At 38.3% G+C, this 24,037-nt stretch overlaps 2 protein-coding genes across 4 annotated transcripts in view; one reads left to right on the top strand and one right to left on the bottom strand.

Moving 5' to 3' along the window:
* The window catches only part of LOC135733395 (cohesin subunit SA-2), a 25,256-nt gene extending 21,904 nt beyond the window's left edge, over positions 1 to 3,352 (top strand). The window contains exons 28-32 of the mRNA XM_065251925.1: positions 875 to 1,029; positions 1,347 to 1,475; positions 1,578 to 1,783; positions 2,235 to 2,289; positions 2,381 to 3,352. Of these exons, the coding sequence (XP_065107997.1) occupies positions 875 to 1,029; positions 1,347 to 1,475; positions 1,578 to 1,783; positions 2,235 to 2,289; positions 2,381 to 2,489 (654 nt within the window). The 3' untranslated portion in view covers positions 2,490 to 3,352. The remainder of the gene's footprint in view (positions 1 to 874; positions 1,030 to 1,346; positions 1,476 to 1,577; positions 1,784 to 2,234; positions 2,290 to 2,380) is intronic.
* On the bottom strand, positions 3,353 to 24,037 carry ppp2r3b (protein phosphatase 2, regulatory subunit B'', beta). Of its 3 annotated transcripts, XM_065251926.1 has the most exons (14): positions 23,923 to 24,037; positions 22,705 to 23,096; positions 11,104 to 11,292; positions 10,409 to 10,512; positions 9,892 to 9,994; positions 8,921 to 8,995; positions 8,651 to 8,737; positions 8,416 to 8,572; positions 7,698 to 7,746; positions 7,515 to 7,604; positions 6,523 to 6,698; positions 6,139 to 6,257; positions 5,949 to 6,055; positions 3,353 to 4,220 (listed from the first exon to the last, which is right to left on the bottom strand). In XM_065251926.1, exons 2-14 carry the CDS (start codon positions 23,068 to 23,070, stop codon positions 4,082 to 4,084), a joined length of 1,761 nt encoding a protein of 586 aa, XP_065107998.1. In that variant the 5' UTR covers positions 23,071 to 23,096; positions 23,923 to 24,037; the 3' UTR covers positions 3,353 to 4,081. The 3 variants fall into 3 exon arrangements, with proteins under 3 accessions (XP_065107998.1, XP_065107999.1, XP_065108000.1); XM_065251927.2 differs by lacking the exons at positions 22,705 to 23,096; positions 23,923 to 24,037 and adding an exon at positions 14,855 to 15,255; XM_065251928.2 differs by lacking the exons at positions 22,705 to 23,096; positions 23,923 to 24,037 and adding an exon at positions 14,851 to 15,244.

Below are 24,037 nucleotides of genomic sequence, written 5' to 3'. Positions count from 1 at the left end.
TTCCAGAAAATGTTCTTCTTTAAATATATAAAGATACAATATATAAAATAATAATAAAAAATACTTAAAATAATAATAAAAAGAAACGTTTCATCTTACCATTAATTCTTTTTTTATCACCTCTCAAATATTGGTAGATTTCTTCAAAAACACCATATTTTTAGAAAAAAGGTGAGATAGTTCCATGTCAAAACATACACGGACATGCAGCTGCTTGCCCTAGGCGATACTTCTGGGTTTTATACCGTAAGTTGCGCTTGCCACCTGGTGGATAATATCGGTATTGCGGAAAGCTGGAAATACTAGTCATTGGCAGGGAAATGTTTTCTCTTAATTGACGAGATAACTCGTCAATGGCGGCGAAAGAGTTAACCCCTTAGAGCCGTGTGGATTACCTCTGTTAAGGATGAATGCACTTTTTTGGGTTTAAAGATAGTTGTTCCCTGATCTATGTTTCCTCCCATTATAAAGCTTGAAAGAGCAAGGACATTTACTAAAATAACTCAAAAATGTGTTTGTCTGAAAAATAATGGACATATGTATCTCAGATTGCTTGAAGGTAAGTAATCATGGGATAATTTGGATATTGGCTGGAGTATCCCTTTCAGTCTCTTCAAAAGATTTCAAAAAGCCCTTTATGCCAAGAGAGGTAATACCACCTTTTGCAAGAGGAAGCCATTTTGATCTGAAAAAGTATTTTTTTTTACATTTTGTGTACATTTTTCCTGTGTATTGTGTTTGTAAGAGAGTGAAAATAAATGTGAATTGTCAAATTTTGCTAAAAAGCAAAGCTGGTGGTGGCCTAAGACTTTTGCATGATACTGTACATCTGTCAATCTCTCAAATGAAAATGTAACCCGGCATTGATGTTCAGCTGTACCTGAGGCTGAAACAGGAGCAGGACCGAGGGAACACATGCAGCTCCAGGGTTCAGACCTACAGCAGCATTAAAGAGCTGGCCAGACGTTTCTCGCTCACCTTCGGCTGGGACCAGATCAAATCCCGCGAGTCTCTGGCCATGATTCACAGGTACTACTACTGTCCGTATTCAGGGTAATACGAGTTCATTTGACAGTGCGTGACTCTTTGAAACCAAATGATTGCTATATTTGTGCATCAATAAAAATAGTTACGTCAAGACGCGGCATGGCTTCATTTAGCCAACGCACAAGAGTCCTGTCTTTGGTTATTTGAGGGCTGAGGAAGTCATTTTGCCATGGGCTGTTCTGATCTCATATTAGGATACAAATATAGATGGATGAGAGAAGAAATAGTCAGGACTTGAAAGGTAAAGCATGTGTGAATGGATTCGTGATTCTCAGTGACATCTGGGTTCCTTTGTGCAGGGATGGCATCGAGTTCGTTTTCAAAGGATTTGTTCAGCAGTCTGAAAAACACTCCCCACCACACATCTCGTACCTCATCATCCTCAGCGAGTTTTCTAGTAAGCTGCTCAAACCTGACAAGAAAACTATGTGAGTTACAAGTTAGAAAATACTTCATTTTGCACGTTTGCAACTTTTGATAAAACGTTTTTAAAATTTCTTAGCGGTTAACGTCTTGATTATTTTCTTTAGCTACAGTTACTTGCAGAGGTTTGCTGGTGAACAGATCATTAATAATAGAGAGGAGAGCTGGATGCCACTTATTTACTACCGAGCATCCCTGATGGGCACGGCCGAGGGAGAAGATGCCGTCTCCTTCATCAGCTCTGACACTAACAAACAGCCCTCTCTAAGCAACCACTCAAGGTCACCCTCTATAAAACAAGTTCAGTTTGAAGGTCAGTGGTCCAAGGCATAAATCCGAGTTTCAAAGTAGTTGATAAATAACATGGATATGAATAGTTTGCTTTTAACATCAGGATGTTAGGTTATATGCTATATACTATATATATGAAGAGTTTGGTTCCAAAACACAATAAATCCATTTTGACCAATTTCAGTAAAAATGTGTTTTCTATATCAATAAAGTGTCAAGATGAAAACCACTATTTTCTGTTACAAACTTTCACATAGCATCTTTAGGTTAAAAACATAAAAAATCAAATCCATAATTTGATTTTCAAACCTTTATTATAAAAATTTATTCTTTTTTTTTGCAGTCCATTAAAGCTATACATTTAATCAGTATGTGTGTTCTCTGGGGATCAAACCGATGGACTATCACAATGCTATAAGAGTTGAGCTATTTTGTAGATTATCAATGTGTCCTTTCATTCCTATTTTCTACAGATCAGAGGTTCATTTCACCCTCCTTAGAACCAAAAGGATGCAAGCTTGCGAAGAGGTAAGGACATTAGGAGGTTTTTAACAACAAACTAGTGTGAGGAAAATCAGTTGTGTGAATCACATGCTTTTGTATTTTTTTGCATGGGCAGTTCTGAAGAAACAAAGGTCCAACAAAGCACGAGCAGCAGTCTCATAGCTGATAAAGGACCACAGGGCAGTGATGAAGTGGATGTTGATACTGTAGATATTGAGGTTTAACTCATTCCCCGCCAGCATTTTTTTTATTTAAATTTATGGGTGTACAGCATTTCCAATTTTATTTGTTTTTGCACAAAACCCTATGTAAACTAGAGACCACAGGGCATGACGGTTATTTATTTGAATGGTATCAAAAAGCGAGTTAAGCCAAAGAAAGTGTAACAAATTTAGCCAGTCTGTGGTGTACCTTGATAAAAGTACACAAATAAAATACTCAAATTCAAAGATATATACCATACATATGCTATATGAATATAAAACAAACCCATAATACTGTATTTTGGGCCCTCAGCATTTTTCCACATTTGTTTAAATTTCTCTGTACTTGACTTTAGATGAAACACATATTTTGTTGCACATTGCTAAATTTAGTTTTTATTCAGGTATTCAAATAAGCTTGTTGTTATACAAGTTGTTGTAATGTGTACATTTTGTAAACTGAAACTTTCAGGTCTGGGGGTCACGGAATTTCATGTATTGAATATAAATATTCAGCTTAAAAATGTTTTATTTGCTTGAGGTTGCTGTAAACATCATGAATTTGATTTTGTAAGTCGTAAAAATGAAGCGATTAAAGGTAAAAAACCTTGTAATACAACTAGACCAGTCATTCTTATAAATATGGGTGTAAATCCAAACACAAACTGGATCATTTCAACCAAATTTGTGATTGCAGAAAATGTATAAATAATGGTGCTATGAAGATGACCTAAAAAAAAGTATGTTTTATTTTTGTGCACAATCATTAATATGTTGTAAAAGAACAAACAAGTGTATTTAACCAAATTAACTGTATGGTTTTTGATTCTTCCATGTATATGCGTTATAACATTTGTTCAATAAAACTTAAACATCTTGCTAAACACGTTTATTTTAATACTTTATTGAACTTAAGACAATTGAAAAAGAGTTCATTTTTACAATAATAAAAGTACACTGTTAGGAAGCACTTCTATTGTTATACAAACATAATTTATTGAAAACTTTTAGCTGGACTAAGCCTAAAGATTTTGAACAAATAAAGAGTCACATAAATATATACAATAAATACATTAAAATTTCAACACTTCTCACACAGACAATAAAATGTCAGAGTCTGATTACAGCATTATTTCATATTAGCGTGACCCTTAAATAAATAAGGCATGTAGACAGAGGTCCATGAGAAATAAGCCACCCATGAAATCAAGTTATTGGACTGAAATCATTTTGGTTAATCCCTGGAATGTCTGATTACCCAATCTGAAGTGTAAAACTATATATATATTTTTTTATTTTTTAAATAGTGCCCATTCAATATTTCAAGTGAACTTGAACATCCTGGTTCCAGTGTAGTTACTTGAAACCTGTAGTGCATCTACTGTATATTTATACTAGAAACCTGGTTGTACGCAGATGTCAGACAGATAAATACAGTTTACTCTCTGGAATGCTGGTTTACTGATCAGCATCCATTGGGTGGGACACATTTTTAAGCATTGGTTAGCATAACCAGGCATACGCCAATCTGCGAAAGCAGCATCTGTTGTTTAACCCACGGTTCTCCAGATGGTGGTTTTTCTTTGGTGTTTCTACATTGTTCTCAGTGGCTGTCATTCAAAATCATCCTCGTATTCATATTCGTCCAGGTCCAGGTTACAGTGAGGGTTGGTGATCTCAAACAAAGGCCTCTTTTCATTTCGGAGGTCAAATGCACGTGTGACATGGTCAACTGGGTCTACATTTTCATAGCTGAAAAGGAAGCATAAAATTGTGTTACCACAGACATCGCTATGAACTTTTTTTCTGAAAGCCATATACTTTTTTGTTAAGGGATTCATTTTGGCTCTACAGTAAATGCCTTGGATCAACAACTTATTTCGAATAATTTGAACAGGAACTATCCAGAACACAGGCCACTGAAAAAGCGTGTGGTCACAGTTAAACAGATGAGAATTTACAAATTCTGAAAAGAACAAATCTCAAAACAGACGGACTTTACATTTAATGTACACGATCGAACAAGAACTTGTAGTATGATTTGTTTTAGTAAAGTATACTTTGATCAGTGGCATCTGATGAGCACACAATGTTGTGATGTTCACAGGTGAACCCACGAAGAACAGAAGTAGGAAGAACCTCACCCTACACCTAGTGTGTCTTACCTGTATGCTTCAACTTTACTCATCTTGCCTTAAGAAATCTGTACTGGTCCTAAAACCATCATATAATATCTCATCAGGCCTCTAATCACCGATACCACAGCAGCAAATAACAAAACGTGATTATTGGTTTAGGCTGCTGTCTCCGCTTAGGACTAGATCATGGGTCTGCAACATTGTACCTGGAGGGCACCTTTCCCGTCTAATTTACTTCAAAACCTACTACAACACACCTGCTTCTAATTTTTAGGTAGCCCTGAACAACTCAAGTAAGTTCAAGTGAGTTTGATTGGGGTTGTAACCATAAACTGTAAAAAAAAATATGGACCTAGTGTCCAAGCCAATAGTTGGCGGAGCCTGTGGCCATTTAGCATTGCGCCTAAAAATAACCAAAGAATTTTGATATTTTTCCTATTTAAAACTTGACTCTTCTGTAGTTACATTGGGTACTAAGACTGACGGAAAACCATGGCTGCAGGAGGCACAATGATATTACGCACTGCCTGAAAATAGTCCCCTGCTAAGTTACTAAGGGGACTATTTTCAGCTGCTGCGTAATATCATTGCGCCTCCTGCAGCCATGTTACGGCAGCAAAGTCCATGATTATTATGCCAGAATGAGAGTATAGTTCCTAGTCATATCGGCCTAGAAAATGGCAACTTAATTTTTTGTCTGTCTTAGTACATTATGCAACTACAGATGAGTCTTTAAGTTTTAAACAGGAAAAATATCGAAACTGTTCAGTTTTGTTTGTGTGCGATGCTAATGGTCTAATCAGATGCAATGGATTATGCTAAGCTATGCTAAAAGTGCTAGCGCCAGACCCGGAGATCAGCTGAATGGATTCCAAAACTATAAAAATCAAATGTTGAACTCTGGAAAATTAGCATATTTTCAAAAAAAGTGGAGTGTCACTTTAAGGTTTACTATAATTTAAACTGATGCGTTACAAAAAAATCAGCCCCCCCACAGATGTCATGAAGGGCAAAATTAGCGATATAGACCAAAAACACTATTTGTACCAGGCTGTAAACAAATTTATTTCTGCTGTAAAGTTGGCCATTTTTAAAATGGGAGTCTATGAGGAACTGACTCCTTTTTGGGCCAGCCTCTAGTGGCCCACCGATGAATTACAGCTTAAGTCACATCCATATAGACTTCATCAGAGATCGGAAGGTTGCCCCTAGGTTGGAACAAGTGCCCTCCAGGAACAGAGTTGGAGACCCATGGACTAGATATTCACTTAAGGTGGATGGTCACATCAGAAGTTAACTGCTGCATGAAATGTCATGAAAAAGTAATAATGTCTGGTCGTACCCGTCGTTGTACTGCTCGTTGGCAGTTTCTTCAGCTACCAGGTGATCATATTCCTCTGCAGCGTATCTCTCCCAGTCAGAAATCTCTTGTCCCATTATTTCTGCGTCCTGTCAAATTATATGTACAACCTTGTTACACCATATTGGCAATGAAATGATAAAAAGAGAAAAATAAGAACGTTATTCTTCACCCTTGCAGCCAGTAAGGGATCCCTTTGTTCATGGTCCAGGTATTTCTCGATATTGAAGAATGTGTCAAAGAATATATGGGCAAGTTTACATCTCTTCAAGTCTCTGAGGTTGATCCTTCCTGAAGACAAATTACAGCAATTTTTAACACTAATGACTACAGTCAATTAGCTAAGAAAAGAAAGAAAATGCAAACCTGCATACTTTTCAACTTTGAGCAACTGTAATTTCTATCATTGCAAAATCAACTTTGAAATCATATTGGGGCGGCATTTTGGACAGGGCTTATACTAGTCCCAGACAAATATGCATGTTTGAGCATCCTTAACAAAAAAAAAAAACACATCTTGAACTGCCCCATCAAGAGGTTTCAGGTAAAACAATACCTGGAATTTCTGGCTTAACCAGATCGAACATTTGGCACAGGCAGTCCTCAAATGGCAGTGGCTCAATAGCCATAGTCTCAAGCTTCTGACACTGTTCATGATAGAAGTACTGTAGCTCGTACATGGACAGCACCCCGTCCCCATCCAGATCCATACAGCGAAACCAGTACTCTATACTACACAGGACACAAGCAACATCAGAACCACATCCTATTAACTACAGCATAAGCATGCAATAAACACACTGATGGCGCTTTTCAATTGCATAGTACCCCATGGTTTGGTTTGGGTCAGCTCACTTCACTTTGGCTTGGTTAGCATTTCTATGAGTTTAGTAACACTTCGGAGTGGGAGGGATTATAGGCGTGTCGTTATATTTGCGCTGCCTACTGCTGTGAAATCATACAAGTGAGAGCATTGTTGGAATATATCTCATACATTAATTTAACGTTATTTCTCAGTCTGCCACAAAATTAAAATTGACCACCACAAATAGATGTTTACACATCGTGTTTATCATTACCTCTGTCTCACATGACAGTTTCTGTACAAACACCCGTGGCGTCAGTCGACACGCTCCGCTGAGCCTCATTTAAGTTGCATTTAAGCATATATGCGGACGTGCACGTCGCGAATGCCGTCACAAACTGCAAGTCTGGAAAAAAATTATGGTGTTCCTGATTCTGAACCTGTGGATGTTTTTCATAGCCAAAAGGGAGTTTGGGAATTTATAGCAGAGCACAGATGACAACATGTTTGCTCGAGACAGCGCAAGCTGGCATGAAGGTAAAGCTAATCTTTTACATTATAGGGATGACGCTGGCAGTGACGATTCACTCAGACCAATCAGTGATCTACAGTGTTTTCGCGTCACGTTTTGGTATCACCATAACCTTGGGGTACTATGCAATAGAAAACCGCCATTAAGCATAAAAACAAAAGCAGGACAAATGCAGATTATAAAGGTATTATGCTGGTAAAGCATCAGTTACCTAGTCTCAGTTTTTTTGTCTTCCTCCGATATAAGGAACCACACAAAGTCAGCATAACTCATTCTGCCCTCTTTATGAACCTTTCTGCCCCTGAACATCAGAATAAAATGACCCACAACTCTCACAAAACATTGCAAACAACCAGTTACATGAGACCAAATCCAGAGCAATGAAATACAGTACCTGGTTACAGCTCCTGAAAATATCCTCTCAATCATTCTGTGGGATATGGCTGTCAAAGAAGCAGAAAAAAACTCACAACAAACTACATTGATAACAAATGCTCAAAGATGGAAAAAGCAGCCGTCAAAAGGTTGTAAATCATGGAAATTGAAATAGCAAGACAGCAAGTTAATGTTCCCATTTTATCATTATAAAAAGACACCGTGATTATTGAACAGCCGGAGAGAAGATAAAACTATAACAGTGCCAGACATGCCGTCATGCTGGAGGAAATTGATATTAAAACTTCACTCAATTCACTCAAGTCATACTTCACCAAACAGAAACATGTGCTATCAAGTGTTGCAGGAGAGGATTCATATTGAACTTCACTCCCAGCATATCTTTAAACACTATTTGAAGAGTTCAGATGCAAAACCCTCTAAGTGCATCTGACACGGTTTCTTGTAAAAAAGCATTTTTAAATCAGGCTCTAATGTTTATGTTTAGTAATTTCACTCTTAATGGTAATGAAAAGGTTATTAGTGAGGAATAACACAAAATTTACTGTCTTTCGCTGCAAAACCCTCCAAAAAAAAGCATAATCATATTATTAACAGAGGTTTTGCATCCGAGCTCTCCATTTGTTTTATAATTCATGTTGATTCTAATTTCATGCAACAACCAATTTATCTATTGCATTCTTATCATCTACAATAAATCCTTATGTCATTCATACCTTGATCATTATGTCGGGCCAGGTCTCTCTGGTCTATGTACAAGTCGTGGTCTGTGTCCAACTCCCAGAACTTGCAGTAGATGACGTAGAAATGTTCGTAAGAGAAAAACTCCGTCAGCTGGTTAATTTCTTCCTCTTCTTCCAGCAGTGCCACATTCTGTTGGGAATTTTCAAATTAAATACCAGAAATAGAGTAGAGAGCTGCATATATAGGTGATGTTTATAAAAACGTTACCTGCAGAAAACTACTTCTCCTTAGTTCTGAACACGTTATTCTCCCTGTCCACGAGCGGTTTATATTATAAAATATTCTCTGGACAACCTGTCGACACAAATAATAATTTAGTAGCTTATATAAGCAACTGAACAAGACTAGCTGCTCATAATTTGTAAATAATGCAAAATAAATTAATAGTTTATTATTTTCTAATACTAAATTACTAGAAAATGGTCTTGGTTTTGGATAAAAGCATCTGCTAAATGCCTAAAATGTAAATGTCCTTACTGTGGTAATATAGCGAGAATGAAAGTCTGAGGCCTCCTTTAAAAACGCCAGACCTGTGTGTGAATCCACCACATCCTTAAGAAAAGAAAAAAAAAAAACATAAAAATGATTCACACACCAATGTAAAACAGTCATATTATAACAGACACGGCTTACAGAAGAAAACGTTCAATCCATCCAGGGTCTCTGGATTAGATTACAGAAAAAAGGCGAATCATTTCAATCTGTCCACTTGCACGGGGTAATGCTTTACAACGAAATGTGTGGAAATGTTAAAAGTATTAAACTTCCAAGAACAAAGGGCCAATTTTAATGCCAAGCACAGTTTATAGCCTCTTCTCAGTTTCATCCAATGTCACTCCCTGCATACATATGGCCTACTCAATATTTCCATAAGTGTATTTTTCAGCTCACATGCAGTGTGCTTTCTTTCATGTTTCATAGTCGAATATGTGTGTGCTTGCGCAGAAGGCGTTAAAATTACGCTGACTTATTTAAAGCGAGGTGCGGGCTCCTTGACCTATTCCCATGTGAAATTCAACAATAGAAAAACACATAAATCACTGCTGTAAAGGAGCGGGTGAGGACAAGCCAATCTACTCCATAGCAATACTTTTTTCATTCATCAAAACGGTCAAAGCAATTGCTAAAGCCACACAATACAAATTAAAGTGCGGATGCCAGAACGCATCTCCTCTACTGTGCAACTGTTTGCATGGGCGGCTTGGCCAATCCTGCCAGTGTGAATATAAATGACCGGCTTGCCAAATCACAGTTTACTTAAGAGGACTCAAAGAATATGACTGCACTTCTGTGCACAATCATAACACTAATTTTCTGGACATTCGTATGAAGCATGATGAGTGCAAATGTACTCCGAAATCATTATTGCTCCAGTGGTTTGTGTTTATACCTGGGTGGGTGTTTGTGTTGCGTTCGCAGTGGTGGGTCTCTGTTACAGCAAGCCCTACCTGCATGAATGGAATAAAGTCCTCTTGTTCCAAATAATTGCAGCCAGGTTTGGCCAGAAGGTGAAGAAATTTGGATGCGTCATCATGACAGGTCTGAAGCATTCTGTGGGGAGGTAGCAGATGGTTTAGGCTCTCTTTCACCCTTTCAAAAAAACAATATGGTCTATAAATCCACACTTAAAATATGCAGAATTGGATCAATCGTGTCTAAAAATGAGGATTCGCAATTTACAGCCAATTATGGCCTGCGGTAAAGGTGGAATGATGATTTGAATCAACTAGTAGATCCAAGAGAGTCACTCCCTGATCACAGTGCTCTGCATGGGCAACTAAAATATCAAGCAGTTTTCTGGGACAACATAATCATACTACCCAAAATTGCTAAGAGAGCTCCCTGCACGTCAGCTCTTCATAAAAAAACTCCCAAGTGCACCCTTGTTAAAATGCATTGCGTGTAGCCATCGACCAGTGCAGACGTTAATGCGAGAGACTGCTGTAAAGAGAACCATTGTCTTACTTTCTCCACATTGCCACGAACTTGTGAACGGACACATATCCCCTCCTGTCTCCTCCGGCAGAGTGGAACAATGGCGCTTTCCAATAAAGTGGGCACTCGCAGGCCTGCAACCACAGAGACAACATTAGAATTGTCTGATTAACAACACTAGCTTTTTTATTTTAATAAAAACAAACATTAATGGTGCATTATAAAAGAAAAACACTTGGCTCACTCAAAAGATTTTTTTGTGCACCGACAAGACCCATACTTCAATTTGTTTGGAAATAATGTTACCTTGCTTTTATGGGGTTTCTGCTCAGTAAAATTTTTTGAATTCTGAACAATTTTGAACACCAACTAGTTGTTGATGTTTTTGAACACTGATGTCGAGAAACGCAAGTAATTCAACACTATCACCATTCTCTCTTAGAAAAAAAAAAAGAGCGATTCAGCATGATGAAGGGTTCTGTTAAGTGTTTAGATATTCTTATTACATCTTTCAAATGTGCTGTAGGAACCATAAATGGCTTACCTAGACAGTTTCTTTTCATGATAAGTAATTCAACATATAAACAGTGGTAATAGTTTTCCATTGGCGAAAGGAAAAGTAAAACCCTCAAAGTTGTAAACAGTAAAGCTATGAGCTAATTACACAAATTAACAATTTGCTAGGTGGCAGGTTTACAAGGTGGCACGTTACAGACCACACTTACCTTGGCAACTAGACCCATGTCTTTAATAGTGACCCTTTCATCTGGGAATTGGGAAAATGTTTTTTCTATCTTGGAAATTAGATTGTCAATGTTGATATTGGCCGAGGGCTGTCCTTGAGGAAAGTAGAACTTTGGAATGCTTTCACTTAAGGCTGGTGTCACGGGCTCTTCTTTCTTAGCCTGTGCCTGCTAAAAACATACAGAAATAACAACAGTTAGACATGAGTCTCATACTATGACAATGTGCATAGGAAAAAAATTGATTATGCAAAATCCACTTTTACACGGTTTTTGAAATCCACCATTGTTTTTTTTAATCCCTATTAAACAAAAGCAGTCTCATTTGACATGCTGTTTTGATTCTCTTGTTAATGTGATGTCACACTTATAAAGGCCTGCCCACAGCCAGTGACACTCCTTCATTACCATAGACAGTGAGATACCATTGTCTCACTGTGCGTTCACTCCAGACGTGGTAAAGGTAGCAAAAACGCGCTATACGCGCGTAGTTGGACACTTGAACATTTTGAGTGTACTCGCTTCATTCGCTTTTCCAGTTATTCACAACATTCACAAGGAAATTCACATCATGGGAGGGGCTTCTGCGACTCCGCTCACTTCCTGTAATCACGTCACTACTAGAGCAAGCTCCTGATTGGTTAATGTGGCGCGAATATCCACCAAAGTTCTGATTTTTCAACTCGCTCAATTTGCGCGGGCCGCGCCGCAGCATGCTTTTTTCGCGCATACCCTGCTGTAGGATGCTTATTCGCGTCTTTGCATTGACTTAACATGTAAATCACCAGTGATTGTTGCCTCTTCCGTGTCTGATGTGAACGCAAAGTCAGACTTAATTCTGCATTATCTCATTGTTGTTGATAACTGAGTGAGGAGCAGCTGCTCATTTGTATTTAAAGGTACAGTCAGGAAAAAACTAAAATTTTTGCTCCCACCCAAATAGGGGCATTTTGGACATTCTATAATAAATGATCTGTGTGGTATTTTAAGCTGAAACTTTACAAACATATTTTGGACACACCTGAGATATATATTATATCTTGTAAAAATTGACATAAAGATGCGCCCTTTAAAGTGGATTGGTGGAAAAGTAAAAATACTACTACTGCTAATAATAATAATAATAATTTCACCTGTTGCAGTAGAAGGGCCTTTCAATATATTACCAGTATGAATGATTTTAGACTTGGACTATCAGAGGGGATTTAAAAGCAAGTTTACCACTGCAGATTTTGACAGCCAATGGCAAGCTGTTTGCTTTGTCTATTTTTGCTAGCATGCTCTAATAGGAACAATTTAAAATAGTCAAATCAGTTACTCAACTGTGATGGATTGAGAGCTATAAAAATAACTGACCAGAATAGATTACCTGAATAAACAACATCAGAAAAACGTACACAGACAGAAAGAAAATAAGCAGGTTCAAGGTCCTGTAATGTATGACCCGTTTAACCACTGGGGATTAAAAGCATGAAACAGAAAGTCAGGTCATTAAATGCTTGCCATAATGTTTACTTTTAAAAAGTGCTACAATGATCAAACTCTGACCAACATCAAAAGCTTGAATAAAGAATCAAGTTATTGATATTTTACTGTATGCTACAAGAAAGCCTAAAGTCCAATCAGTTACATTTAAAGCATACAATGCATGTCAGAACTCTTCATACCCAAACACTTGTGGTTATACACCTCTTACTACCAATTTTCCAAAGGATCAGTTTCCCAGAGTAACATAAAACCTCAACTATTTAAGTGTCAGGCTGCAGCTGTGAAGATCTTGACCCCCTAGAACTTACACACAAAAACCCATCAGAGCCACATTTCTGAAATAAGCAATGTCATACTTAACAAGATCCAACTAGCAATTCAGTATTAGACAAACACATTAACACATAGACTTTAGCTACCTCAACCTTCTCTGTACTACAATTTTATCCTGGGAGAGCTGGCAGACCTTGAAAATTTGACAGGGATCCCCAAGGAAGTGAAAAAAATCCATGCATATACACATGTTTGGGTACTGCAAAATGATAGCAGATATTCATACAACTTTATTACAGGGCAGTGTGGGTGAGAAAATCAGATTATAATAAACAAATACTGTATACTATTAAACTGTAAACACTCAATATTGTGCTTTGATGCAAGCAACAGCAGTTCAGACTACAAAACTGCTGCAAAAAACACAACCAATAAAATTGTTTCAAGGGTGTATGCATGCAAGAATGGTATTCTTTGGTAAAAGAAAATACAAAGTAATAAGCTTAAACAAATCTCACCAGATTTTATATAATAGGGTTACCATTAAAACATGACCAAACTGACACATCTAAAATGAATTCCTTTTTGCATTTACACCGTTCCTCATCCTGAAAGTGGTGCAAGACCATGTTAGTCTACTTTAGCTGTAATATAGTTTATAGGGCTGGGTATCGATTCAGATGTTCCAGATCGATTTGATTTCGATTCACAAGCTATCAAATCGATTCAATTCCGATTCTCGATTTAATTTTCGATTCCGGTTCTCGGGTAGGTTTTTATACTCGATTCTCAATTCAACTCAATGAATATAGATTTAATACACATACTATATTAATAAAAAAGAACAGTGAACAGCAGTTTACAAGTGGGTAATTAATAAAAATTAATTAAAAGCCACAACACATCTTGCTTGCGAAACCTAAAATGCTTCCATTCCTCCGTTCAATGTTTGCAGAAATAAATATATAAAAAAATCGATTCTGCTCTTTGAGAATCGATTTTTAATCGACCACGTTTAAAAAAACAATTAATCAAAAAATTTAATTAATCGATTTTTTTGCCCAGCCCTAATAGTTTACATGGATAACAATTGCTTGAATGAAGCCTTAACAAAATTTGCACACAAAACAATTTGTACTTCTGGGATTCACACTCCAAAAGTTTGACAAAGACGCTTTACCTCACAAGATGAAGTTTGTGTGGTGCATGCACATAGAGTAAACCATATCACAAGGACCAGGCATACTTTGAGTATGTGTAATAGGCTACAAACAAACTTGGCGCAGACCTTTCATATTAAAGTACACCATCCTACATGCTATATATATTTTTAATGAAGTCAAAGCCATCTTCCCATTTATAACAATAGGCCATTATGCAACTTTTAATTTTCATTTATTATGCATAATAGGAATCCTGAGAGTTTACTTGTATGCACATTGCTTCTGTTCTGTCTCATAAGCCATTGTGCTAGCTCATCTTACTTTAAAAGCCAAGCATAACAGTGAGTGATGTTAAGCTTTGCAGGTTATAATAATAATAATAATAATAATACATTTCTAAGAGTCCAAAGTTTGCTTTTAAATGCACATCTTTACAGGACCATATATAAAGTCGAGTATTGGAAAACGTTGCATACTTTGATGTAGCATGCAGAGATTCTTCTCAATGTGAGAGATGAACTTGTTTAATCTTGCCTGCTCTAGCCAGTGTCAGCCATGTCTATAAAAGGGAATGGCCATCATCGACTTCCAGCACAGGGCTGACAGATGCTCTTGCTCAATCCCCAAGTATTTTGCAGGTTTTAGGAGGAGCATCCAAATGTTAAGCCTTATAATGTGGTAATAAGAGGGACAAACAACCTAGTTCAACACAATGGCTAATTAATGCAAACACAAACATCACACTGCATCAGCAAAAAGCAAACAAAAGCAATCTGCCTATTTCACACAAAATAGTTAAGACAACCTGCCTGTCCTTGCTGGAAAGCTTTGAGCCTCTTTTTAAAACGAGAAGGCAGCACAAAGTCGCAGCCACGGGCCAGAAAGGCCAGCTCCTTACTCAGGTCAGGGTCCTGTCGTAAAGAGATCTCCTTCATTCTCATGCTGCTGCCTGCTAACGGAGCCAGTGTGACGGACAGTACGAAGCCCAGGGTCAGGGTAATCTCGATTCGTGATCGTCCCGCCACAGGACACTCCTCTGTCTGTCTTTAGCAAACAGATAGTGAGCGGCAGCTGCTCCCCTCAGCCGTGCAGTGGCCCGAATTGCAGCCCTGCCTGTTGCTCCATGTATTCAATAGTGGCTGGCAGAGGTCACTTAGTTCTATCCTGAAAAGTCACTGGAGAGATAGGACGAGGGTGTTTGTGAGAGAGCGCTGGAGGTGGTGGGGGGAGATGTGACAGTCAGAGAGGGTGTGGATCTGCCCTTTCCACAGTTCCTATAGTGGTTGTATAAAGAATAATGAACCTGTTTTGTGATTCTGCACCATAAAGATACAACAGCAATGCTTAACTCCAATGTCAGGGTTAAGGCACAAGTATAGACCCTTTTATAGCCCACATGATCAAATAGCCTGCATGCGCATTTTGGCAACGGAAGTGGTGTTGTTCCCCAGTGGTTCTAACGTGTTAGCAACTCAGAAAGTTTATCAAAACGGTTTCCCAACATCAATATGTCTGGTTGTTGCATTTGATTGCACTAATATTGTATACTAATATACGTATATGTATCTGGCCACTTTATATTTGCCCATCTGCTAACGTCTTCTATCCACTCCACTATAGACGGTTTCAGCAGTAACAACATAAACAAGCGGCTGTCGTGGTCCGCACATAACTTCCGGTAAACACCGCTACGAATAAATAATAAAAATCTTCAAACAAACATAGTTTATATATATAACAAGTAAGGGATAATGTAGAGGCAGCCGGTAGTAATCGGGAAATAAGCCCCGACAGTGTGATCAGGACCCGACGCGAAGCGGAGGGTCTTGTATCACACTGAAGGGGCTTATTTCCCAATAACTACCGGCTGCCTCTACATTATCCCGCTTATTACACGGCTACTTGCCACATAAGAAAAAAAACTGGACATGAATATGAATTTGAAACATTTTATTGGCATATTTGTTTTAAATTAACATTTTTATCCTTCCGCGAAACTTTGCACAGATGCATAAAATGATCGTAATACCTTATTAAGATCCTCTGCTTCATACTTGTCTGTCTCCATTTTTTTCTCTTTTAGCCAGTCTTTGAGAAGTTTTAATGCCCGTTTTTTGTGTGTTGGCTTCGTAGCTGTCATGCTCTATTTTGTCAAGATCAGTCTCAGTAAGCTCTCTGTGTCTTGTCGTTGTTCGTTCTTCTATCCACTGTTTAAATGTTTTTTTTTTCATGTTAAAATTAATGTCAAAATGTTGTGATTGTCCAGTGTTTGTCACAAGATGGCGCCAAACAGTAATCTTTATTGGCGCGGAGCGATTTTAATCGTACAAGTAGTACCGGCTATGCGTTATTACTTTGGAGCGGTTATTATTTGAAAAGAACGAACCTGCAAATGTCTCAACTGACCAACCAGAATCAAGCATTCCAGAGAGCCGTGTAATAAGAAAAAACAACAACACATAGATTACCTAGGAAAACATAACATTTGTTTTTTTCAACAAGGCATTTGTTCAAGAGATAGTTTAGCAACTAGTCAGACCATTAAAAAATGAAACCGGAAGTAAAGTTCGGATCCAGACGTGTATCTCGTCAGCGCACGTGCGTCCGATGAAACCGTCTATAGTACAAGGATCTGGTAGCTGTGTTGAAAAAGTTGATAAAGTCAACTTCTCAAAATAACTTTCTTTGGCGGTGTTGCTTCACTGCTGATTCTTGCCATATTTCCGTTGCCAAAATGCGTGCGCAAACTGCGCATACGTTGCCACGTCATCATTGTGTAAAAACAGTATAGACTGCAGGGGTCCGTGTGTGCGGGGGTCCGTGTACAGTGCCGTGACGCAATTGTCGCCATCAGGTGAGTGCAGACGTACTGTATTCGCAAAGTTGGATTTTTTAAACCTTGCATATATTGTATTCATAGGTCGCACATGTGCATACAGGAGAATGTAGTATGTAGCCTAGGAGATGCATTGCATTTTGTCGCAATGCACATGCGTCGTACGTCTGTGCACACGTATAAGTCAAATAAACTATACTTTGCAATGTGCGCTTGACTGTGCACGTACGTTCGTGTACATGTAAAAACAGACTATACCTGGGGCTTTACACAATGAAAAAATAAATATTTCCCACAATATTACAGGTTAGTAGATTAACTGAAAAGGTTTAGCATTCAGCATTCATTTGCAGAACAAACATGTCTGTGATCGGCTTCAATGCAACTTTGTAAACTGGAAAATGTGCTATACTGTGTCAACCACAATGAATTATCTTTCAAATTAAGTGTAAAACCATTTGCTGTGGTCTAATCCAATCTCAACGTAACCAATAAGTTTCAAGGATTTTGAGTCTGTATTAAGATTTGATGTTTTAGTCGTTCGGATAACAAGTGGATGAGACAGACACATTCCTGTTCACACCTGGTGTTTTAATCCGTCCCTTTGGTCCACTTTCGAGCATTTCTGTCCTGATTGCTTCAAGGGGATGGTCTATGGGTGAGTCGTTAACGAACAAGCACTAATATTATGTCACAGTACCATGGCTAATTTTGATAGTTAACCTGCAGCACAATGTTTTGTACATCTATATATAAGGGCTTTCTCAGACATTACAGAGCAATTGATTAAAAATAAGCTCATGCAAAAAGAAACAAATAAAGAGACTGAGAGCAGCTGCTTCAATTTTATAAACTATAGCCTAAAGCCCACGTAAAAAACACTGTGGGTTCGCGTTAGAAGTCAGGACCGATGTAAAAACACTGTGCTCGACACATTACACATTAGGTCAGTAGGCGGCCTTTTGTGGCTGCTCAAACACATTTGGCCACATGAGCATGCATTTGATAGAAAGTGGATGAGCTCAAAACAATTTACACCCCTTTATTTAGAAACCAAAACGCATTTTAATACCAGGTGCAAACAGCCCCTTAGACAAGCAGACTTCCCATCTACAAAAGCAAACCAAAGATGGCTCATCGAAATCCATCATGTGGACCTGTAGTGCTCTATGTTGTGCAAAAAACAGACCACAAGGTCTGAATGAAGTGGAAAAATAAACGCATTACCCCCCCATGGGTTGTTTATTTTGCTTTCCAAGGCTACAGCTTCCAGCCATTCCATAGCTTATTATAGATGACAAGCCCTAGTCAGTAGTAGAGTGTGGACGCGTTGAATTCAAAGAATAGTGGCTGAAGCAGTCGAGGACTATTAAAAGACCTAACATGCTGTGTTTGGGCAACCCCAAGTAACAAATGTATATTTAGTCCTTTGGCAAACTTCCGTTCCCAGACTGACAGCCATTACATCAATTCCCTCTAACGGAGCAGATCCAAAGAAACGCAGCCCCGGCACAGTGCATCTAAAAAGCCTCATGCGCCCATTGTTGTTTTGAAAGCTAATTGGATTAACAGTTGCAGACTTTAGTGACATCTGATCTACCATAAAAGTATAAGAAAATGCACAGAAGGCTTGGAGCCAGAGCATCTAACAAACAAACTGGTGCAAAAACGCGTGGCTTAAATAAGTATTTTTAGATGCAAGATCATCAGGTCCACATTCTTCCACTCGCACTGGTAAAAACAAAGTCCTGTTGTTGTCCAATGGCAGGATACTGCACACATTTGATAAGCTTCATTCTCGATAACAGCAAGTGTTGTTCTTGCCCATCAAAGAAATATGGAAAGTTAAAGGGCCAAAGTACTGTCGCTGATTAACTTGTCAGCGGAAAGATCTTCCCCAACAATATTTTCCCCTATTTGGCTCAACGTGTGTGCTATATGTAAAAACAACTCTCCACTGTCAGAGTAAACTGGTACTAACAGGACATGGAAAAGATTTGACTAAACAAGAGGTGGCAGCTGTCTGTCCCGACAGTGCCAATTTCCAAACAAAGCTCTGTGTCCAGACAAGAGGGCCAACTATTTGACAAGAAGCTGACCAGCAAGGCAAAAATGGGGATAACCACGTGCAAAGATTCAAGTGCTAGAGGGGAGAAAAATATAGACACTACTAAATTAATGTTCAGATGGCAGGCTATGAGTTTAAAGTACTGAATTCATGCACAGCACAGCTGAATACCATTTAGTGATGTGAGAACCAAAATGAAGTGCAAGAGATTTTTCTTTTTTTTTTCAAACACATAATGTAACTTCAAGGCAGAAATGAGTTTCACAGAGCACAAAAAAATATTGATTTCGACACATAACTAGACTTGAATAAGTACTGCTGCAGAAATGCATGAAATTACAAGGTGAGCACAATAACCTGAATAATAAAAATTAACATCAATGATTGATAATGAAAACCTAGTCCAAGAACAAAAAATTTAGCACTTTCAATCCAGCAACAACTACACACAAATGTGCCAAAAATGCAAGTTGTGATTGGACTGCATCACTTTCAGTAATGTCTTGGGGCCCATTTCATCAGACTGCAATTTGTGTCATGGCCGTATACTGTAATGAACAGTGTACAAAACTGTTTGGGAGAAAATTTGGGATTTCAACATGCTAAACATATAAAAATTTGTGTCGTTAGAAACAAATGGGCTTGAAAAACCATGAGGCGCAATTGTTATGTGCAACGAAATACATTTTAAAAAAAAGAGAAGCTGGAACCACCCCCCTTCTAACAGAAAACATTAACCAAGTAGGCAAAGTACCAGAACTATAGTTAGTTCACTTTATGGTTCTGATATAATAGGTAGAATACAACAAATTTAATTGTGACCTATATTCTCAATAAGGTTCTTTAATGACCTCTGACCTTGCAAACAGAAACCACTTATGACCAACACCCAAAAATTTTGACAATTAACAGCATCTAACGAAGTATACGCGTACTTGTGTTACACTTTGCAAAAATATGCAAACTGCCTATGAAGTGGAAGCCAAATTCTCAGCAGTTAATTCCCACACAAGGGCACCAAGGCTATCTTTATCTGCGTCCTGTGTCAAAGTTGGACCAGTTGTTCGTAACAGCATCAGCATGACGTTAATTGAATTTTTAACTAATACTTTGGAGAATCTATTTGTATTCTGGAATTCCTTGAGGCCTCTTAAAATAGAGCACATGGGATGACAATCCCTTTAATACATCGTGACAAGTTGTGGGCACATGCTGATTATACATGCCAGAAAATATAAAATATCCAACAGTTGTTTCATCCTCTGAACAGCGCTTGGGATCACCAAAGCTTCGGAGTATAACTGGACATAGAAATCAAAGCCTCCACACATCTGCTTAGCATTTTACAGTAAGACATCACACCAGTCAGATAATGTCCTTACTCATGATTTACATTCACTGCAAACAGATGTTTTTTCTGTTTGCAGAAAGAAAAAGCTTTGCTGTAATCCATGTAGTTTCTGGTTTTTAGATTTTTCAATATAGTCCTCCCTCAAACTTCAAAACAGATTTAGGTCTGCATTTATTGGGTGAGGGACTGAAAGGATGATATGGGATTTTTTATATGTGGCAAGAGAAAATATTGTTGACTTGTTACAGTACATAGTGCAGGGGTAGCAATGTCAGTCCTGGAGTGCTGATGTCTTGCAGAGTTTAGCTTCAGCTTTAATCAAGCCCACCTGAACAACTAATCAAGGTCTAAAGAGTTAAATAAAAACTACAGGTAGACAAGGTTTTATCAGGGTTGGAACTCAAATCTGCAGGACCGACGTTGCCTACCCCTGACATAGTGGAACAAACTACAAGCATGTAAATGTTAAAGCTGTCCTATTATTGCAGAACTACAACAAACAACTCATTCAAACTAGTGTTGGGCAAACTGCCCCATTGTGAGATTGTCCTATCGTCAGCCTGTGAGAGCGCCGGGACAGGATAGTATCGGGTGGTGAGGCAATAGTTTACTCATTTATTTGTTTATTTTTAAACATTAAAAAAATAAGGTGATTTACTGTAAGGGCAACACTGTCACAACCTTCCTAAAAAAGATGGCATTAATCCGAGTGCGTCATTAAAGCCCAGGTGCTCTAAAAATTTCCTGCGTGCCAGGGAGGGGGAACGACACACTTGCTGGGTTTAAACTTAACAACCTATAGCAGCGTATTACAAGCTCATGTGTGAGGAAGAGTCAGAGTCATGCGCATTACAAGTTCAGGTGCTACAAGGAGTCCACGCCGCATGCATTCAGGTCCGAACAAGAGTCCAAGATGCACGCATTACAAGTCCAGGTGCGTATGAGAAGGAACCTGCGCACGTTACAAGCTCTCTCGCGCAAAGTGAAGCCTACATAGCCTCTCATGCGAGGAAAAGCACGCAATGTGCATGTTAATGTGAAACTATGATAAAAATAATAACTTTCACAAACTATCGTCATGAAAGCACGCTATCGGTCATATGGCGGAATACCGTCGATATACGATAGTATGGTCTATCAATATTAGCTATTCTAGTAGACCGCAAAACCAAGACTTAGCAAAAGGACCCTTTTAACACTGCAATGTAATGTAATTGCTCATGGTTTCTATATTGATGTGTCTACATTAGATACATTACATGTATTTAACGGCATCAACTATTTCAAATCATAATCTTATTCTTTACATTACCAGGGATGCATCATCATTATATTTTGAAAAACCCTGCTGATATCATCTCGCTCTCATTGGGCCAATAAGATATTGTTAATAGTCATTTTATTTACACTTCAATACTGGAGTGTAGGCACCCTATAATGTAAGATTAGCTTTAAAAATCCATCGAATAGGCTCAAGAGCCACGTAAACCCCAGGAGCTAAATCTGTTGGCATATCTGGACAAACACTCAGGCATGATGACAGGGGCACTACCATTTTAGAGATTGACACCATTCAGATTCACCCACTTCGGGCTCAGGAACAGATAAACAGTATTTCTTTAGAGAAAATACCACAAAGCTCATCCAACCAGTGCAGAACTACACTACACAGAAGCAGTCAAAGCTATTCAGCATCCTCTTGTGGCAAAACGAGGGAATAGTACAACTGGGAACCAGCTGTTAATAAAACTAACCTCTTGTGAAGGACTTTAATATGTAAAATGTATTATGTCCAGCTGCTGATGATAGGGTCTCATATGTTCTAACAAACAGGATATTAAACTAACGTAGCAGATAAATCACGTTTAAATCAGGGGTTACTCAGTTTACAGTTACACAAAGGTGTCAGGCAAACACTTCCTTGACACATGTAATGCTCAGACTTGATTCATAAAGCACATGAATGGCCTATAATGTTTGACATGGATATTATGACATACCGGTACATACTAACATTTACCACACCCCACTGGTATGCTTTAATTGTATAGAGCAGGGGTCTCCAACCTTTTTTTGGGCAAGAGCTACCTACCACAATGGATAAAACAATCTGGAGGGCTACTTTTTGATGTAGTCTACTCAAAACTTTTTTGTTCTTAATTGTTGGAGCAATTAGTTGTATTGGAGTTAGAGAATCTGGTTTATGGACAACCCAATCACTGATAGTCTAAATAAAGGCATTTGAAATGTGCTTTCCCTCCATATGTGACTACAACACATGAAGAACATTCGATCAGGTTCGAATAAAAGAGTCTAGCTGTAAGATAATAAAAAAGCAGATCAGCTATATTTTGGGTGGCGTGGCGCAATATAAACACAGTGCTGCTGACCAAAAATACATTACCTTCCTAGTGCTGACAGAGCGGCGTAGGGCCCTAGCGTTCAGTCCCGCTCTATTATTTCCGCCACTCACAGAGGGCAGCGTTGCTGAGGGGGGGCTGAACGGTGCACCAAGGGCCGCAGACATTCTCTCTGTCGCATTAATTTTTAATGCATGGTTGTTGTTGTTTTCTGTTAACACCAGAGTGTTCCTGCTTTTAAAATCCCCTTGGCTCACTTCTATTTCTTCTCCGTTCTTGATCTTGTTGAGGTAGTCTTTTAGCATTGCCTGAGTGCTTGGCTCACTCAACCAAAAGAGGAAGAGCTCATCAACCTTCATCTTCAGGACCGGCTGAAGTGTTTGTGGCGATGTCATTTCTGATTGATACATGCAGCCAGGATTCCCCCAAAAATGACCTGGATAGAAGTTAAGACAGTAAAATGTTCAACTCTGTGCCAAAATCAAGCAATATGAAACATACACTACAGAAATAACATGTAAAAGAAATTAATCTGCAATAATTATTTAACTCCGAAACCAATTCGCCACCTACACGTCAGTAAAAATATACAAAAATCAGCAGATTTCTTATGCATTAGGTATGTGGGGTATTAAGCATATAACACATTTTAATGCTATTATGTTTGTTCTTACTAATAATATACCAGCTTACATAATGTAATGCTTCATAGTAAGTAAAGCTCATTCATATAAAAAAGTAACAATTACTAACGTTACTATAAACACTTTTAACTTGAGACTGGCCTCCACTGTCACTACTGTAAACACTGCTAACTTGGTTATTTAATCTTTGTGTACAAGCTAGTATCAAGTTATTTGTTGAATGTCCCATATTAATTATGATTACATGATCAATATACACAACTGCTGTTACCATGGTAAAGATACTTTATCGTACACTATCTTTACCGTAGTAAACATCACTAGACCACATCCCACCACTGCGTATCCTGAAAACGAGGAACACACTGCAAACATTTCTCTAGTCAAGTCTTTCAATCTCACATCCACCCTTATAACAAACAATAATGGTTTAAAAGCGCGTTATTGTTTTGTTTGGAGACACGAGCCGATTTGCTGCTGTTGCTAACTCACCAAGTGCAGCGCACATAACGGATGCAGCTCTGTAAACATCGCTAGTATTTCATTATATATGTAAAATAACGAATTCTAATCGACAAAGTCTACTAAATTAAATGCAGCTAGATAACATTACTGTACCTGTTGTCTGGGGTGAGTTTTGTTTTGGTTAGTATCGTTCATACAAAGTGTAATACTCTTTGAATCAAACTCTCGTTTCTTCAGGTAACCGGGAAAAGTTTTCTCGCGAGAGTTA

Source organism: Paramisgurnus dabryanus, chromosome 15 (assembly GCF_030506205.2).
Source record: "Paramisgurnus dabryanus chromosome 15, PD_genome_1.1, whole genome shotgun sequence".
Classification (NCBI taxonomy): domain Eukaryota; kingdom Metazoa; phylum Chordata; class Actinopteri; order Cypriniformes; family Cobitidae; genus Paramisgurnus; species Paramisgurnus dabryanus.
This window is presented reverse-complemented; position numbering and strand designations above follow the sequence as displayed.